The sequence below is a fragment of the Chlamydotis macqueenii genome, chromosome 3 (genome assembly GCF_036417535.1).
Source record: "Chlamydotis macqueenii isolate bChlMac1 chromosome 3, bChlMac1.mat, whole genome shotgun sequence".
NCBI classification, from domain to species: Eukaryota; Metazoa; Chordata; class Aves; order Otidiformes; family Otididae; genus Chlamydotis; species Chlamydotis macqueenii.
Window position 1 is genome coordinate 83139173 of NC_141558.1, and position 20164 is coordinate 83159336.

The following is a 20164-nucleotide window of genomic DNA, read 5'->3' on the forward strand; positions in this document are numbered from 1 at the left end:
TCGGTGCAACAATCCTTAGTGAAAACTGGAGGCAGCTTTAGGATTAGATACATGACATTGAAAGGCAAAGCATTTACATATTTTCAGAATAATTTAGGAGCTAATCAAACATGCATTTTTCTTAGAAAATTCTCATCCTATGGAGGGTTCTGTACTTAACATACACAGGTGCTGCTTTGCTGGAAAAAGCATTTCATTCAGATATTTTTGATGTAACTGATTGCATTATGTAAGACCAAGAAGAAAGATGTAGCCACATCTTGACAATTATTATCACCTCCTCTGCATCTCACTATGCAATAGGATCCGGCTCCCTAAAGATAAGATAGTAACATGATAATCTAGTTAACACCTCGGTTGTAATGGATTGAGGCAATGGATGCTCTTAAGAGGGAAGACAGACCTGACTTTTTTATCAATGATTTTTCAGTCTCTCTGCTTACCCCATGCATATAGTGATAGTCTTACATTTTTGTCAATGTGAAGACTTAGATTTTTTTTTTTCTTTTCTTTTCTTTACTCCAAGCTTTTATGGTATATCTTGGTACTGTGTTTTGAATCAAGGCCATTCTGTTTAAAAACACGGAAGTCTCCTTGCTCATGAGTAGAGACTAAGAGAGCCTCTGAATTTACTCATTAGTCGTCTTTGTGTCAAGGTGCAGAATACAAAAGGAGAGCAGGTTTAGCAAAGAGTTGGCTTCTTTGCTGTGCTGTCACTCTGAAACGTTTTTGTTGTTGTTAGAGCAGTAACTCTAAACTCAGTAACTTATAATACCATTACACTGAGCTTTTTCTGTTTAAAGATTGCTAGTGGATCTTTGTATTAGTACTGTTTAACATCACTATCAGTTAAAGGAATGGTGCAATTGTTTATATAATATGCTCACTTAGAAACAGAGCAGTGTGCTCCATGGCTGTTAGTGGGTTTATTCCAGTGATACCAGTGGTGTGACTGTTAAGCGGTTCCATTACAGCCTCTTGATTTCACAAGCGCCATAATTCTGCATTAGCATTAACACTTATTGACTAAAAAGTCTTTCATACAGAGACTGTGTACAGGTACTGACTTTTCCCTTTAACGCTTCTAAATCTCCAGTTATTTAAGTTACGGAAACATTTGTGCTACTGTACATTGTTGGAATTCTTGACTAGCAAGCTAAAAGTAAAACGCCTAAAACGTGAAGCTTGGCAGAGACACTCGTATAGTCTCTACTGAGCACTTTGCTTTAAAGAAATTTAGTTCTGACTATTCAATATTTATACTTAAACTGTCTTGCACAAAACCCCTGAAAATTTGAAATATATTGATGTATATATTAATGTTCATAGTTTGTATGTGTCTATATCTATAATTAGACACTCTGCTAAGCTAATAGAATGATGTTTTTTTTTTTTTCCCTTTACTCCTAAGAAAAATCTCCCTACTTCAGGGGCTGAACCTGGAAGGCTAATGCTTTAATTTTTTTTTACTTGAATTTTGAGATTGCAAAAAAAACAAAGGACAGAATTTCAGAACGTTTCAAACTCACTGAAATCTGATTCCTAGCAGAGGTCAAAATATGTTCTAAGTGTCTTTTCACACTTTTGGAAGTCCTACTTGAAGCAGTTCATGCAGTCTACTTTTAAGTAGTATCCAGAATGCTGTGGGTTTTGTTTTGATTTTTTTTTTATTTTTTTCCTTTCCTCTGTCATTTGCTATGTATCATAAATTGTCATTGTACATACTTTTATGTCCAATATACAGAATATTCAGGACCGTCTTAGTTTTGATTTTCTGGCATATTGGTCCATAATTTTAAAGTTATAATAAGACCTTTAGTTAATTTTTGGTGATATTTGAAAACCAAAACTTCAGTTCCAATGCAATTTAATAACAGTGTGGATGTTGCAGTTGGCTGTGCTGCAGCGTGACCCTGCACAGCAAGGCTTGGTGGGCTCTCAGTGACAGAGCTCGCAGGTACAAAACCATAAAACATGGATTCCTTTTAGCTGGAAAGTTGCAGGAAAATGTTTCTAATGGTTTCTAACTGGAGATGGTCTAGTATAAAGTTGCTTGTGGATCAAAGTGAAAACGTGAAACAGGCTTGACCTACTGGCAGCCTTCCATCATCTCCTTCTCTGCAGGGTTTATATTCTTTTACCTACCAGAGCCCAGCCTAGGGAACCAGGTGCTTGCTGCCAAATAGTCTTGTCAAGACAGCCCAGAGCTTCTCTTGACAAGCCTGACTGCTGACAGCAGCTGTGGGGTAGTCTTAGGCAGGATTTTAACTCCTTGCTTGCCAAATACTTTGCAGGTTAAATCCTCTGGTCTGGTTCTGCAGTTATTTGTATGTGCTTCTGGTTTATGAAAATGTATTTTGTACAGAAACTGATATAAGACTGCCAGTGGTGCTGTAGTGCTAGAGTTTACTTGGCAAACTTCTGGCATGAAAGAATGTAAGTTGGGAGTTAAGTCATTATGAAAATCACTTTATAAAATTGTGGATGCTATCAGAACTGTCCATCCCAGACCACCTTCTACTTCGGGTAGAATGTAGCTGTAGCTGCATAAGACACCACGCTGGTCCAGCAGTTTTCTCCCCAGTATCTTGGTTTAGTCTCTCTTCAGTATTGCAATGGCACAAGGGAGTTTGACCAATTTACAGGTCATTCATTAACATAGTTGGACTATAAATTACAATTAAATGTTTCATATTTTTAAACATTTTAAGTCACTTATGTTGCTAGAAAGAGAAGCTCACTTTTAGTTGTGGAATTTTCCTGAGGTTTCCTGTCTTTTACATGTGCATATGACCTTGCTACTATCACATGCTTTGCTCCAGTAATGTTAGCAGTGAATAAAATATGCTGATGCTATCCATAAAACCTAAGTGAGTTTTTTATTTTCATCAGAAATGGCAAATTAATGAACCGAGCAACTCTGTGCAAGAGTTTTGGTGGTGTTTTTGTTTGTGTTTTTTTTTAAGTACATGTAGTAATATTTAGTCTTCAGGTTAACACAAACACACCTGATTGCAGTTCCTGAGAAATCACAGCTTAGGCTGTCACTCTTCTCAGTTGTTGTGGTTCTAGAAAATTTTTAACTTTTGGGTCCGTTTCACTCAAATTTGAAAGAGTGGCTTTTTTTTGACGTCTTGCAAATTGCATGAATAGCAATACTACTTTTTTTTTTCTATGTAATCACTATTGTAGGTAGATCACTAGAGAAATTCAAGTAGAACTTTGTTTTTATCAGTTTTAAGAGGTGGCAGCTAGCTAGTCTGTGGTAAAGAATATGATCCTTTCCTTGGTCAGGTAGAAAGGAAACATGGGAAGTAGCTGGGTGCATGAAAAGAGCTCTGTGTGTAAGGGAGATGCTTTTAAGCTGGTAGGGGGCAAGGGTACTATGGTGAGGGAGAGATACTAGTCAGGCTGTTGAGGTTTTGAAAAATGTAGAGTATCAAGTGAGAAGTAAGAAGACTATTAAATCAGTATAAGCTGATCCAAGAACAGAGGAACTATGTGTTTACGAAATAGCTAATTTGCAATTGAATGAAATACTGTTTACAAAATATCTTGAACTGGATGTTTCTACTGAGCTAGTCAAGGATGTGGGATGTGATTGACCCAGCTTTTCAACTTTGCTTCCAATTTCCTTTGCTTTAGTGAAGCACAGCTATTAGGGTATGCTTTTCCTTAACTCAGAACTCCCAAGAATTACATACGAATAACCGTTAGATCACTGTTTATATAAATTTGAAACCTATTTGTATTTTAGAAAGGATATGCTTCATTAATGTTTTCAAAAGTAGAAGCAAATTCTGCCCTGCGAGGGGAGAGCTCCTTAACTTTTTCTCAGAGTACTTACGGCTTTTGTGGAGGTCATCAAGAGGGCTGCCCTACTTAACTTGAACACTGACTGGAACAATTTATTCTGCCCACATGAGTTTAAAAAAACATATATTGGCAGCTTCTGTTTGAGAAGAGTTAAACACAGCAGTACAGAAAACATCATTTCAATGAGTCGCCTAGAGTTCTCTTCTGTAGCAGGTACCTTACTTTCCTAATTTAGTGCTTTTCCTGTTACTCTTTTAAATGATAAAATGAAGTTATGAGTTGCCTACTTAGGATATGTGGACGTAATTTAAAGGCAACTGCTTCCCTTTAATATTACTTGTGTGGATTTACATGTTGCAATGAGTGGCCATCAGGATACTGCCTAAATTATTTGAGTGTCTTTACTTGGAATGAATATGCATCATTGTCTTGTATTTGCAGAGCTTCTACCACGGGTACCTACCAATATGTGAAGTTCTCAGTAGATCTGTATAGCATTACTTCTGTATTGATATGTGAAACTTATGCTTGCTATGTGTAGTTCCATGATCTTTATACAATTAGGAATACTAACCTTGTTCATGATGGTTGTATTATCCCCTAGACTTGTTTAAGTACAGGGAAAAGAGTACTTCAGAAACAACTGTCTGTCTATTTTTGGTCCAGTGATGTTCACGATCTGTTCTTCCATTGACATTTTTCTGTTCCAGGGATTTTAGATTTTCTGAACAGAAAAGAAATGGATGGCAACTGTACAGTATTTTCTTATTTGACATGTGAACACATGTAGTCCTGACATTGTCATTTTTGAACCCCAAAGCCTAGCAAGGGGCTACAAGGGTGTACCCCACAGTTCAGAATACTTTGGAACAATATTTTTGAACTGAAGTTACCCATGTGTAGTTGCTTGGAAAGAAACTGGCAGAACATCAACTATCTAAGCTAAGATTGCTTTTTGCTCATTGTAAATCTGCACCAAAGAGGGGGAGGAGACCTCTTACTTTCAGATTGGAACAATGGCAAAATATCATTACTTTTCTTTGGCTTGACAGTCTGCCAGCTTAAGTCCTTGAAACTTGTAGCTTTCCCTGTGTTTTAGCAGGATGCATCAAGCCAACTCAGCCTTTTATTTTTGAAGTAAACATTTTCAATGGCTGAACTTTCAACGTGAACATTCAAAGCAGCAGCTTAAATAGTCCTAATCTCTCTCTTTGCAGCCAGAGCCCCACAGTTGATGAATGTATAGGCTTCAAATTGAGATTTCTCTTCAAAGTAGCTGTCTAAGATCTTGATATCATGACCAGAACAAACCAGTGCTGCTGTGGAAGGAAGCAGTCTTGCCCTGGCTGCTGCTTCCTCCCTCCTCATCCGCTTCTCCCTTGAGTTAACATGAGTGTTTATACAGAAGCCATAAACCAGATGGAGTAAATGATTGAGAATTAATTTTAGTCTGGATCAGTTCCTTTAGCTGGTTGACTGAGGAGCCATACGGTGTGCAGACCACCCCCTGCACCAGCACAGGTGGCCAGGAAGAGGCTGATGCCATTTCTTCTGGTTGCAATGCTGATTTACGCCAATTTCGTGTGTTGTTGGAATGAGAGCTTTGTATCTTTTACCTCTTCTCAGCAGATTTGAGTGAGTTCAGACCTTCAGATTCTTCTCCCTGTGCAACTGTATTTCCAAATTATCAGAGCCTGCTAGGAAAACCCAGTAGTACTTTGTCCTAGTAAGGCTTTCATGAACACTTGAGACACTTGACCCCTTTACCTTGTCTAGTTTAAAAAATAACAACCACCTCTTCTTTCCAGCCCTCCAAATCAGTTCTTCAAGCTGTCTGCAGTGAGCAAATTTTTGTGTATGTATAGAAAAATGTGTGGTTCCACTTAAGCCAACATATTCCTTGTTTTTTAAGAAATGTTATCTCTAGTATTAGAGCAGTAATTCATTATTTCTGGAATATGTATTGGAAGGGAGGAAGTTGCTTTGTAATCCGTAGTATTGCCCTTCCTTCCTTCCTTCCTCAAGCAGGTTACTTTTGAACAGTTGGTGTTTGCCAGCCTTATTCATTTTGACTGAATAAGGTTGAGGAGTGCTTAAGTGAGCAGCTTTATTAGTGCATCCCTAGGAGCAGTAGCCTATAGCAGGCAAATAGGACATTAACCTCTTCAGCAAGCACACCTTAATGGAAGCAGATGTCTCTAATAATAGTGTCTCTTGTCAGCGCTAAGTGAATCATTTAAAGTAAGGAACGATCTGAACAGAAGTGTAGTCTCCCTCCATTCCTTTACCGCTACCTCCATGGTCCAAGGTGATGTATCCCAGCATCAGTGAATGTGTTGGTGTGCTTGGGCTCATGCTAGCGTTGACCTAAATGATGTGCAAGGAGCAGAGAGATTCTGACTTTTCTCCCTCCCCTCTTTTCCCTCCTCTTTCAGGTTATTGGGTTTTTTAACTTGTAAGAATTGGTTGGTTTTGTTTTCCTTCAATGTTTTGTCCTTGTTATCTTCAAATGTTTGGAAGCTCTTCTAATGTGAAAATACCAAACCAAATAATCTTGTAGATTCTTGGTTTTAAGTAAGTGTAAGTACCTGTTTTTGTAAGGTGGTGTACATCATGCAGTGTTTCAGCTTTTGTGAAGATGGTACATTTTTAGGAGTTAATATTTTGACTGTAATTTACCATATCGACTAAATTTTAAACTGAGTAACACTAGGGGAGTGAAACAAGTGTATTATCTCTAGGAAAGAGCACAACCTTGGCTTTGAATGTTACTCCTAGGAAGTCACGGGCGGAAAACTCTAGCCAAGTCATGACACTTCTGGAACGAGTGGTCTGAGTTTTCACAGTAATCTATTAATTTGTGGTATTTCAGGATTACAAACAGGTTGTGGCTGTTGTCTTTATTTAAATCATACCACACAAACACTTTTCCTAGCTCTCTTTGTAGTTTCATCATTTGTACACTCAGAATACTTGAAGACTACACTCGTGCAAACTTTATGGCTTTGAATGTCTGTAAATTTACTGCAAATGGGAATATGGTGTTAAGATACTACTACTTATTGCTTCTGTAAGCCCTGTAGAGTGCTTACTACCTGTTATTTTTTAAGATAGAAATAATTTTTAGTTGAAAAGAGATTGATTTAGGAACATTAGTACAACTTTTTTTTTCTTAGAAAACCTGAAAAATTGGTGAGTTAAATTTGTGGATTTTGGTAGAATTAAATTTATTTTCTGTTTGGGCTAAAGTAACCACTGGCAGTGCTTCTTCATAAAACCAAGATGGCTTTAGGGCCAGTTCAGAAGCAATTTTTATTTTGTCAACCTTAGTGCTGCCACAAGAAATCTCTGAAACCACACATCTGTTGCACATTGATTTAAACTAATTTAAAATTACTAGGTTGAATATTAAATACTTTACCAGTGACTCAAGTTTTATTCTAGCACAAGGTTGAGAGGTTTAACTGAGACAGTCATCCAAATTCAAGAAACTGTTTGCCATTAGCGAAGGATGGTTCCCAAAGCAACCGCCGGGCAGGTTGTCCAACAGGCTGTGTCCGCTGGCTAGCAGCGGTGATGTGGTAGTCAGCACATCAGCTCTTCCTGTTTCTGAGCAGAAGTGAGGAATAATAATGATGTGTAAAGTTAAGTACCACTAAGCATGAAATTTCAACATAAGCTTCTGTATCCTTTTTAGATTTTAATGAGTTAAAGTGGTTAGTATGCAGCCTCTTTGCCACCTATGCCCACTAAAACAGCATTACTGGTTTTATTTGAAATGCAGGTACATCTTCAGAGGCCTGCATGACCTGGTGTTTTAAGTAAGGGTTTACTGAAATTTGTGTAGCCCTTATTCTAGCAACTTTACCTTTTGTTTGCTCTATTAAGGCCCTGTGCTGAATCGATTATATAGTGGGTTTTTCTGTCTTGTGCTTGTAGACTTGCTGGAACATAATGAGGGGGAAAAAAGACTGTAAATGTTGAAGTTGCAAAATTACTCTTGCTTTAATCTTTGTTTTGTACTAAGAATTTGTACTTGTAAATCTGTTGCTCTCTGGAAATGTTACTTTCATGGAATCTTTCAATAGTGGTGGTATGGCCTAACTTTTAAAAAACAGTTCAGCTATTTTAGTGCTTCCAGAGGTGAGTGGAAACTAATCATGTTTAGTACTTTTCTGACATTACTCTGGAGCTTCTGCCTAGGAATATGAACTTATGCTTGCTCAACCTCATAGGTTTTTATTCCAATAAATATGCATCATATTTGAATATTTTTCTTCCTGTTCTGCATGTAAAGCTTTAACATAAGTTCCCAATATTTTCTGTTAACTCTTACTACTGTCCTGAGCTTGGTTCTAGTGTGGAGAAGTAAATTATTCTTCTCAATCCTGTTACTGTTAGATTTCTGACAGTGATGTGAGCATACTAAATCCCTCAACTCCTCTTGGATTTCTGAAAAACAATGGTGATAATATTAGGGAAGTGCTGACATATTCTTTAATAAAGAACTTGTCTTGTATTCCTCTTTACCATTTTTAGAATCATGGTTCATACTCCTCTTAGTTCACAATCATATACCATCCTTGTGGCAAGTACAGCAGTTGCTTACCTGGAAAAGTAATATTAGAAAAGTGTGTATTTTTAGCTGCCTTTTGATGTGATATAGCAGCTGGAAACAAGGAGGAGAGGCAGTATGAGGTGATCTGACAGCACTGCCAACCACATCTTGGGAGCCACTGCTTTAGATTTGAGACCAAAATGCAAGGAAAGCATTTTTACAGGCCTGAGTATGCCCATTGTGCCTGGCACTTCAATGATCTAGCTGCTGTACCTTTGCTGTTGGTTCTCAAAAGCTTCATTTGAAGGTCCTCTGCTGGACTCTATTTGACAAATGCTGTTAATGGATGAAAAATAAAGTTCTGTAAAGCTTTTTGTTTCTGTTAATATGCATTAAAAATAATGCAATGAGCAGGTAGTTCCGTGCACACATTAAAGATATAATTAGTAAAATATCCCTTTGATACCACTGACTAATTGTAAATATCTAAAAGATATTCTAACAACTAACAAAAATACTGTTTTTTTTCTTTGTAGTAATCATGTCCAGAACTCAGAGAAGGAATCTAGCAAGTTCATCTTGAGGTATAGTCTCAAGACAAGATACAGTGACTCGTATGCTTTTCTGGGTAAGAATGGTGTCTATGTTCTCTTGAGTATGACAAAAAGTAGTTAACCTTTTAAATTTAACTTTTCAAAAGTACAATCTGTCAAGCCAGTATGGTGGGAGTTCGGGGGGAGGGGGAGGGTGTGTTTTGGTTGTTTTTTTTTTCTTTGTTCTTGGAGCTTTCTGGGAAATATAGAGAACTTTCCACCTATCTAACAGTCTGAAGACATTCTAGACTAATAGCGCAAAGGAACAATAATAAGCAATTTTAGAATAAGAGACACCACTGAATAGTATATGGCTGTTTGGTTAGAAAAGTAATTCCAGTTCATTGTTGCAAAGATGTGTACTGTTTCTAGCCTGATTTCCCAGGGGAATGGAGGTTATATACTCTGTCCTCCTTTTCCCTTACACAAAACTTTAAGCATCTCTGTGACTAGAAAGAGAATGAAATGTACAACTTGAGAGAAAAGTGGGTAGAAGTCAGCCTTACATATACTGTGGTATACTGCTGGCTGACAGCCAGCAAACATATGCTGCCTCCTGGTCAGTGTGGGTATTCTGAGACACTGCAAGCAGCTGTGATTATTGCAATGGCATGATACATGGTTGTATGGGCCTTAAAAATCTGTATGTGATCTGACTTTATTCGTTCTTTATTAGCTGCTTTTAGAACTCCTCCAGTCCCCGAGCTTGGTCCAGATGACTCAAGGAAAAGAAAAAAAAAAAAAAAATCAAATTTAGGAATTTTTTTTTTTAATCTGGAAGACATTCCTTACTCACTTGCTTACACATTTGCACTTTTATATATGCACAGAACTCTATAGCATCTTCTATGTATAACACTTCTCTGCAAGTGTCTCCCTCCTTAATAACTACTTCGGTGTTGTTCAAATTGTCATTGGCACTGTGTTCTAGGTATCTTGTACCAGTAATCTCCAGAGACTGTTAAGGCCTGATCTCCCTGCTCCCCCTCCACCTCTCTGCATCCACAATAAATTCTTAAGGTTTTATTTTATGCAATTAGTTGTAGATACCTTGGTTGATTTACTGGATTTGCTGAAGTGTCTGAGGAATGGGTGGGGAAGAAAGCTTTTGCTCCTTTTGCTTTCTTTTCCTGTAACAGTTAGGTGTTTCACGTTCATTATCCTTTCATGATTCTCATGTAAGCTATACCTCTGACTCTTCCCCAGTCTCAGTGGACTCTGCTATAAAGTCATGGGCTTAGAGCTGTGCTTCTATCTTAAGGGACTGCTAGACTGGATTGCTAGAGTATTGCTTCCTTGTTCATCACTCACATTATTTCGTGAGACCCAATGCATTCAGTCACTGCTTCAGATTCCTTTCTAGCTGTGAACAGAAAAGAACTGCAGCAACAGAGGAATGTTGCTTCAAAATAATGTTTCCAAAGAAAAGAGCAGTTTCCGTTAAGAGTTAAATTAGATAAGATGACATGTTTTAGTCCTTTAAGTTTGGTACTTCTCTTGGAACTTAATTAGATCTAATTTAGCTTGGCGTTGCCTGACTTTTTTTTAGTACAGAATTAGCCTGTTTCTCTCTGTCCTAGAGCAGTCCTGTGTTTTTGGCAGTCTTGTTCCAATTATCAAACTTGGCTTCTAAAGAAGTAGTTGCCGAATACACACTGCTAATGTTTTTATCTTTTTGCTGTATCTTCATAATTCACTGTCATCGTGTTTCTGCTTTGGAGCTGCTTTCTTTTAAAGTGCTCTGACTAAAGATAGAAAAGTTCCTTTGGCTCTTTCATTCTTTTGTATCTTAAGTAATAAAGCCAGACAAGTTTGTTTTTTTTTTTTTAAGCTGTTCCATATATATGGCTTTTATTACTATATCAGAGACTTTATAGTTCTGAAATTCTGCCGATACCTTACTGCTTTTCCTTGTCTTTTGATGATTGCCTCATCTAAAAATCCTGACTGCTTTTTTTCTTTAAATTTATTTTTTTCCTAATTTCTTAAATCTTGTCAGTTATCACTTGGAATTTCTGACCTGCAGCTGGAGCTTTTGCTTTTCGATGGTATATCTGGACATTTGCAGTGCACTTGTTGGATTTCTCTAACTACTCTTATAGTTTGGAGTGACTTGAATAGTTCTTTTTCAGGATTTGTTTTACAGCTGCATATTGGAAGCTTATCAGGACCTTACCTATGACTTACAAGTTCTTCCTAAAAAGAACAATTTCAGGCTGCGTGTTTCCTGTCCATCAGATAAAACTATGCAGACTTACCTACATGCCTACAGAAAAATGGGAGGGCCTGCTTGTAAATAAAATGTTTGTAATTTCCCAGACATTTTCTTCATGATGATTTTTCTAAATATCAAAATAGTGTGATGCATGCCGCTTTCACATAAAAGGGCACTTTTTCAAATGTAGCATGTTCAGTTAATAGTCATCTTGTGTCTGTAACTTCATTGATAACTGAAGGTGTACCCTCATTTTTTGAACTGTATTTTTATTTTAATTTTAATATTTCTTCTCCTCTTGAATTTAGATAACATAATCCATGGATAAAGTGGGAAAGATGTGGAACAATTTCAAATACAGGTGCCAGAATCTCTTCAGTCATGAGGGTGGAAGCCAAAATGAAAATGTAGTTGTGAACTCCAATAGTTGCTCATCTACTAAAGAGAAAGCTGTCCAGATAACTGATTTGGCTCAACAACAACCCAGCAGCCCTTTGAGAGAAAACATTGCTTTGCAATTAGGTTTAAGTCCTTCAAAGAATTCGGCAAGGCGAAACCAAAACTGTGTCACGGAAATTCCTCAGATTGTTGAAATAAGCATTGAGAAAGAGAATGACTCGTGTGTCACCACAGGAGCTAGACTTGCTCGAAGGGACTCTTACTCTCGTCATGCTCCTTGGGGTGGGAAGAAGAAGCATTCCTGCTCTACCAAAACCCAGAGCTCCTTGGATACTGAAAAGAGATTTGGTAGAACACGAAGCAGTTTGCAGAGGAGGGAGAGAAGGTATGGGGTGAGCTCTGTCCATGATATGGATGCAGTATCAAACAGGACAGTAGGTAGCCGTTCTCTGCGACAGCGTCTACAAGATACTGTTGGGCTGTGTTTTCCCATGAGAACTTACAGCAAACAGTCCAAACCTCTGTTTTCTAACAAAAGAAAGATCCACCTCTCTGAACTAATGCTTGAGAAATGCCCTTTTCCTGCAGGCTCAGATCTGGCTCAGAAGTGGCATCTGATTAAACAACACACAGCGCCTGTGAGTCCTCATTCAACTTTTTTTGACACATTTGATCCTTCCTTGGTTTCCACAGAAGACGAAGAAGACAGGCTGAGAGAGAGACGTAGACTTAGTATTGAAGAAGGGGTTGATCCCCCTCCCAATGCTCAAATACATACTTTTGAAGCTACAGCACAGGTTAATCCATTGTATAAACTGGGACCAAAGTTAGCCCCTGGTATGACTGAGCTGACTGGGGACAAAAACATAACACCTCCAGGGAGCTGTGACTCTGAAGAGGACACAACAACGCTTTGTCTGCAGTCACGCAGGCAGAAGCAGCGTCAAATGTCTGGAGAGAGCCATGGCCATATCAGCAGGCAGGGGGCTTGGAAAGTGCATACTCAGATTGATTACATCCATTGCCTTGTGCCAGACTTACTTCAGATCACAGGTAACCCGTGTTACTGGGGTGTGATGGACCGCTATGAAGCAGAAGCACTTCTGGAGGGTAAACCCGAAGGCACTTTTTTGCTCAGGGATTCTGCGCAAGAGGACTACCTCTTCTCTGTGAGCTTCCGTCGTTACAACCGATCGCTACACGCACGCATTGAGCAGTGGAATCACAACTTTAGTTTTGATGCCCATGATCCCTGTGTGTTTCACTCCTCCACTGTTACAGGGCTTCTGGAACACTACAAAGACCCTAGCTCTTGCATGTTCTTTGAACCATTACTTACTGTATCTCTGAACAGGACTTTCCCCTTTAGTCTGCAGTATATCTGCCGGGCAGTAATCTGCAGGTGCACTACGTATGATGGAATTGATGACCTTCCTCTACCCTCAATGTTGCAAGACTTTCTAAAGGAGTATCACTATAAACAAAAAGTCAGGGTGCGATGGCTGGAGCGGGAACCTATGAAAACAAAGTAAATGGAAATCAGAATAAGCTTCTAGAACATGCTTTTTTTTCGTGTGCTACAGTTTAACTGTAGCGAGCGCACCAACAATGTCTCGCTTTTCTGCAATATCCTATTTAAGCTGAGTGTTAGTATCCTGTCAGATGCTGCCTGCTGTTAATCAAACTGAGTTGTGATGCCTCTTGGAAACAATAAGCAGACACAATTCTGCACGTTTTTCATTAAGGCCTAATGAAAATATTTTTGCTAATTTCTAAATATTTTGTTTCCCTTTTATAGCTGTAGTAATTGGATTAAGAAACTATGAGGCATTTTCCATGGGGCATTCATGTAATGCTACTAAATAAAGGCTTTGTTAAAGGAACATTTTTGCTAAGATTTGCGGTATTTTTTTTAAATTATATTACTGAAAACTTTCCACTACTCAAATTACTAATTTAGCTCACAAACAAGTTTTCAAATACTAGTGAATAAGAGTATTTCCTTTTAATAAAGAGCAGTTCATTAGAAGCAGTCCATTAAGAGTTAATGGTGTTTTGATGCTAACAGATGAATCGTGCTTTTCTCAGTGTACAAGGTTTCCTAATCATTAAGACTTGAATATGCCTGCTCAGTACTGTAATTCTATTTTAAACACCTGGAGATTTAAGTGGCATTGTTAGCAAAAGTAATACTGTCTTGCACAGTTAAATACCTTCCAGTGTGAATTACTGATTCAGTGGCAGGACACGAGATTAGATTATTGCCATGAAACAGAAGGTTGCGGTTTTTTCCAAAACAGAATTTGGTGGCCTGACTGCTGGTAACTTACAATGGAAGGTAATAGTGAAGAGAAAAAAAAAAGTTTAATTATCTGATATTTTTATGGAGAAAATTACAAGTGGTTGAATTATTATAATCAGAATACAAAATCTGACATATCTGAAATAAATGTCAGATTTCAAAGGTACTGTTACACTTTTCTTGTAAATATCTTACCATTTGCGCTTTTAAAAATGTTTTAAAGTAATATGCACTGATTATAGTTTCAACAGATTACTTGGAAACAAGATTCCAAGTTCTGTTTGCTTATTTAATCGGAGATGGAACTTAAAATAGTTCTGTCTTAGACATTTTTGCACTAAAATTTTGTTGGAATGCCCTGACCCCTGTTTAATGTTTTGTACCAATTATGAGTGCTCCCTAGTTTCTTTACCAGCTGCTACAGTATGTTATTACTTACTTCTCTATGGCAGTGACCTGTGCGAGGTAGGGAACATTTTGGCTGCAAGTACAATAAACGTTATTCTTGTATGCTACACTAACCCTTCTATTGATGTATTTTTCTGCTTGCTGTGCCTTGTTCTGGCTTTTTGTGCTAATAAAGTACAGTATGTTCAGTGTTATACTTGTATATCTGCTCTGTTTTTATATATTCACGTTACTTGTAGCAGTTAACTGAATTTTTAATAGGTTTTTCTTAGTACGTAGTATAGGTAATGCACAAATACTGTGCATCTGAATATTGGTTGGTCAGCACACCATATTCCTGGTTTTTGTTACATTCTTATCAGAAACCTAACAGTGTACGCCATTGAATAATGTTTCTGTAGTCACTGCAAAGTAATGGACTTGTCTGCAGAGATAGAGCATCTTAAAGTTTTTTTGTAACATAAAGGAAAATGTTAAGCAAAAAGTATTCTGAAACATTATTGATCCCCTGTAATGGTTGCTGAAGGTGTTTCAGCTTGTTACATAGCTAACTGCAAAGCTTAATGTTTTGATACTCCCCACTGAATAAGGAATGATTTATTCTTGTAAATTGACAGTACAGCAGTGGCATTTGTTCACTTTTAGACTATTTTAATAAATAGATGTACACACAAACTGGCCAAATGTCCTGTTTTTACCAAAGAATACTGTCAATTTATGTTGGGGTATTTTTTAGTGGAAAAACTTAAAAGTGGAGAGGTGCAATTTCTGTTCTAGCAAATATTTATCCCATGCTATGATAAACCAAAGTATTTGACAACTTCATCTGAACTTAAGTAATGTATACATTTATGTTGGTAGAGCTTAAAACTTTTACATCAACGGTGTCATCATTTTTCCTGAACTCACAATGCACCTGAAGGGGAATGATTTAAATACTTTTGTAATGACTGGAGCAGCACTACATAGAAGCTCATACTGCAAAGGGTTAATCTGAAGCACCCAGAAAGCACTTTAAAAGATGTGTTTATATGCTCGTGGAAAATTTGTGATCCTGTTATGCATTCTTTGTAATAGCTTATCTTCTTTCATGTGTTAAGACTTCAGCTGTTAAAATGGAACTTTGTTTAGAATATGTAAATACTAAGTTTATGTAAGTATGTGTACAAATGTGCTAATGGTCACTTAAGTTTTGAATTGTATGTGTGTCATTGGATATGCAACTCCTGGTTTAAAATCTGCTCTAAGCATAAAAAGAGGAAAAAAGTCACCAGCATGAAATTGCACCCAAGTGTACCTTCACTGTGTCGTTCTCACTGTTCCCTCAGTTGGATCCGAATTCCAGATGAGTTTACTTTAAATCTTGCTTCCGGTATTAGTATCATGCAGTAAACCTGCAACGGAGCTTTGTCCCAATGGAGGGACCTGTTTTTTGTTTACACCCATTGCTGTTGCTTATCACAAACTAGCCAATGAAATTCTAGCTGTGACATTATCAATGTGGTCAGGAATACACATGCATTTACGTTTTTTTTTATCATGTGGTGGAATCTTTGGAAAAAAATAAAAACCCCCAAACCTTGATCTCAGAAAGTTTGCTCTTGCATCTGTGTAAATAGTCTTTGTGGGGAGGATGTATTGCTCCCATAAAACACACAACAAAGGAATGATCTATTTCTCTACAACTTTTTTAAAGCTTTGCTTCACTGAAATATACAGAATAACTTGCTAGTGTGGTTATGTAAAAAAAAAAAATCACTTTCTAAATTACAGTAAACTTGAGTATTGGCTACTCAAGTTGCAGAGTATTTCTTAATGAATATATTTTTTTTCAGTTTTAAAGGCACTAAAACATTGGTATGTTGAGAATGCAAGTAGTTGATTTCTTGTTTTTGTTTGAGGAGTATGCTTTCACTTCTTTAACATTCTGATTTTGTTTAGAAAATCATGTGGTCTTCAAAAGTTGTGCACAAACCATGGATGATTTTTTAATATTTTTTTTTTTTTTTTTTTTTTTTTTTTTTTAGCACTAGGATTCAATGTAATAAGGTATGCTAGGATGATTCCAATCTAATCTGGTTACCTGACAGGTTAACTGTTTGAGCCTCAGTCTTGTAAAGTGTTCTTTCAAGGCAATTCACATTTCTGCAGAAAGGGCTATAGAAAGGGCTTACTTTGCCAAAAAAATTTTACTAAGATCTTTGACCACATTTGAAAAGAACAGCGTGGTGGTCCTATGTGGGAATTAAGGTCTTTGAATACTTAGCACAACTTGTTGATTTTGTTATGTATAAATACATCATTATACTTTAGAAAGTAAGCAACAGCTCTACTTTACAAAGATATAGAAATTAAATAATTGTTCTATTTGCACAAGAATTTTCCAATGTTAGATAACATGTTATATGGACATCACAATGTCACTAAGCATTGACATATAGCACATGGAAGTTTTTAAATCTATGACTGAGTCATTGTTTGTGGAACAGAATTAGACTTTTAAAAAAATCAAGGCATTACATCCAAGTCTTTTTAGAAATCTGTCTTTATGTCCCTATGGAATTGGAGAAAAGTAACTGTACTATATTTTGACTATATATGAGGGTCTACAGGTTGTTGGGGTTTTTTTTAATTGCTTAACATAACGTTTCTGAAAATACTTTTAAGGATATGTAGACATTTGTGGTCCAAATAATTTTGTTGTCAAAGTGAAACTTTTCTGAAGAAAATAAGTTACAAAGCCATGATTTGCAATTATGTACTTAAAATTTTGTGTGTATTTGAAGACTTGTTTCTTACAAAACAATAGTCTTTCAAAGACCGTATGCTTCCGATTTAAAGATCTGTATATCCGTAGTGGTTGATAGGATGAATTCAAGCCTTTGCTAGAGCTCATCCTGTCAGTCACTCTCATCCTTATGTCCATGTTTAACTTTAAAGTTCTGCACTGTTTAGAAGCAAGCAAAGGTTCTGAATTTCTGTGACACAAAACCAGTTTGCTTTAGTCTCCATGTGCAAACCCTAATATTTGCAGAGTGCTCTAAAGCTTGTCACTATCAAGTCAGAAGTTGCTGAGAACCAGAGAGACGAATCTGCAGGGAGCATGATTTGTTCTTTTTCAAAGCTACCGAAATACAGTTTTTAGTAGAAAAGATATTAACTGAATCTTCTATGATTCTTTCTAAAGGAACTATCTGTCTCATTTTAAAACTGTTCACATTTAAAACAATGAAAGTGCTTTTTGAGTCTTATTTTCCTTAAAGGGTTCTTGTGAAATGATCATTTGTGCCAGACCTTAGTATGCAAATATCTACGTAGCCAATATATATATATATGTGTGTGTCAATAAGATGCCTCCAAGTATGTGTGCATTCATCGTCTTTTTTGAAGCTACCTGAAGTATGCCAATATGGTGAGCATTAATATATTAGCATTTTTAAAATTCTTTCTCAAACTTTCTACCTATGCATGGCATACACTGCAAATAAAAGGACTATTTTATTTGTATCTTCAATGGTACTTATATATTATAGCCAGTTGATCGGTGTATGTTTTCCTGCTATTTTCGCACTTGCCTAAACAGTTGTCTCCTGACTGTGACCAAAGGAGAATTTTTGTTCATAATTGCTTTTTGAAAAATCTTACAAGAGACAGAAATCAAATCAGTTGACTTTTAAAGTGCTAGCTCTGATTATGAAGCATGATATAACACTCCTAATTGCTCTCTCTTTTCACAATATTGATATACAAGAATACTTTAGCTTGACAATGGATTGTGTCTACCAAATTGAGTTGACTTAAAATATCTGAATTCAATGTTTTCTTTTTTCATTTTTAATTAAAAATGCTACTCATGAGGGCTGTGCGAAGAAAAAGGCTTGATATTTTCACAGCAAGATACATAAAGCACATGTTTTTCAACGAGGTAAGGATCTCTTGAAGATTCTTTTTAAGAAGGTTCCCCCTCTTACTATGTCTTAAATAAGACTCTTGAAAAGAAAAGAAAAAAAAAACAAACCCACCTCTTGATGACTTTAACCTTACAGTCATTCAAAATACAAAAATAAATCTGTTGCTTTTACTTAATTTGCTTGCATATTGCTATACTGATTTCAGAGTAGTCACTTCAAGAAGCAAATTTAATATCTGTTATTTCAATGAAGCATTGCTGTTTCTTATTTTTATAAAAATATTCTATTTACAAAAATTGTATATCAATAGGATGTTAACCTGATACTATCTTTAAGTCTGTTGTTATCAAGGTAACTATTGTCTATGTGCTTTTCAATCTGAATAAATGTTCGCTTTGTAAATGTGCATCAAAGCTACAGCTGTTGTCAGCTAGGTTTCTAAGGGCCAACACACTGTATTTGAGCTGAAGCTCCTGATGCTTGACTTTTTTTTTTTTTTTTTTTTTTTTTTGTTTTTTGTCTTCAGTAGGGAAAAAAACGTAGATAATTGTGTATGTGTGATATAGCTAACGTTGCAGATTTCCTTGTTAAGCACACATCTACACTGACAAGCAGAAACATAGCTGAACTTGCTTGCCTAGAGTAAAGCAACCTCTCGATTTCTCAGCAGGAGTTGTAACTCGGTGGCACGTTGGCAAAGGGGAAGCAGAATTGGGTTTTGTTCTTCTCTGAGCAGCTGTTAAATTGAACATGATGTGTGCTTCCTGTGCGATAACATATATTAACTTCTTAGAGCCCTGAAAATTTTATAGCTTTTCAAAGATACAAGAGCACTTGGCTGCTTTGTCACTTCTTGCTTTCACACTTGTAGCTTTGCCAAAGCATGAAGAGAGATATTTATTAAAACCGAGTCTATGTAGTCACCGACTGTATAAGCACTACTTTGTAATATCTTTACGGAGATAGCAAATTCCTACACGATTGTATTTAAACTGTTTTGGGAGAATGAATAATGACACTGTGGGCACAAATTAATTCAGATTGCACTACAAACTTTCTTACCAGAAGCCTTCATTCTTACAAAAACCTCTGTGATCCCTGCACAGAAAAACTGTAGCTTTGGTGATGCGCTCTTTGGTAGGCGCCTGAAAAAGCGGCACCCAGATGGTCCCTGGACCTTTTCCCGACATTCCAGTTGAAGGGGCCCTGGCAGGCCCGCCGGGCACTCGAGGAGTTGGCTGGCAAGTGTGCCATGCCGAGCGTTGCCCGGTGCCAGCACCTTGTATAACTGCACTGGTTTAGGTCTCCCTGGCTTAGATGGTTTTTAACCCGTTGCATCTCCACCCTGCCTGATTTGTCATCATCTGGTTGCGAAACTGTCTTGCATCTTAATATAGTAAGAAAATAATGTGATTTATGGCTACCCAACCAGTGTATTAAGTAATAGATGGCTCTGTCTTAATAAATGGGGTATAAACTACAATATTGTTTTCTTTTGATATTTGTTTGTGAGCAAAAAGTTGTGGTTTTAATGGGTTTATTTCAAGTCTATACTGTAAAAGCATATTTTTACAAATATTTAATTGCTGTATGTGTCAAAGTGTTGAGTATTAGATCAAAATAATCAGTAACTCGTGTTTATTCCAGTTCCTTTCTGTTGCATCTTAAATACTTGAGTGAAGAGATTGAGACTGATAATTATTGTCTTCAGAAGTTTTTTCACGCTCTGAAATTGCAGCAAGCTCTTAATTTAGCAAATTTTCACTTAAATCTCAAGGGTTTTTTCTCGGCAGTTGTGAGCTGACAACACGTTTTTGTGACATAAATGTGTGTATTCTAGAGCACAGCCCCCATCAGCACAAAGTAAGGAACAGATGTAACTGTTGTCCTGTAAACTGACGGAGTTTCTCCTTTGTGCCTGATGGGAGTTACCCCTAAAGCAAATCAGTGCAAACTCTACAG

General features: G+C 37.0%; 1 protein-coding gene across 3 annotated transcripts in view; it reads left to right on the top strand.

Moving 5' to 3' along the window:
* The window catches only part of SOCS5 (suppressor of cytokine signaling 5), a 34658-nt gene extending 14973 nt beyond the window's left edge, over nucleotides 1–19685 (top strand). For all 3 annotated transcript variants that reach the window (XM_086745449.1, XM_086745448.1, XM_086745450.1), the window contains exons 2-3: nucleotides 8911–9002; nucleotides 11491–19685. In XM_086745449.1, coding sequence (XP_086601575.1) covers nucleotides 11503–13113 — 1611 coding nt within the window. In that variant the 5' untranslated portion in view covers nucleotides 8911–9002; nucleotides 11491–11502 and the 3' untranslated portion in view covers nucleotides 13114–19685. The remainder of the gene's footprint in view (nucleotides 1–8910; nucleotides 9003–11490) is intronic.
* The last annotated feature ends 479 nt before the right edge of the window (nucleotides 19686–20164 follow it).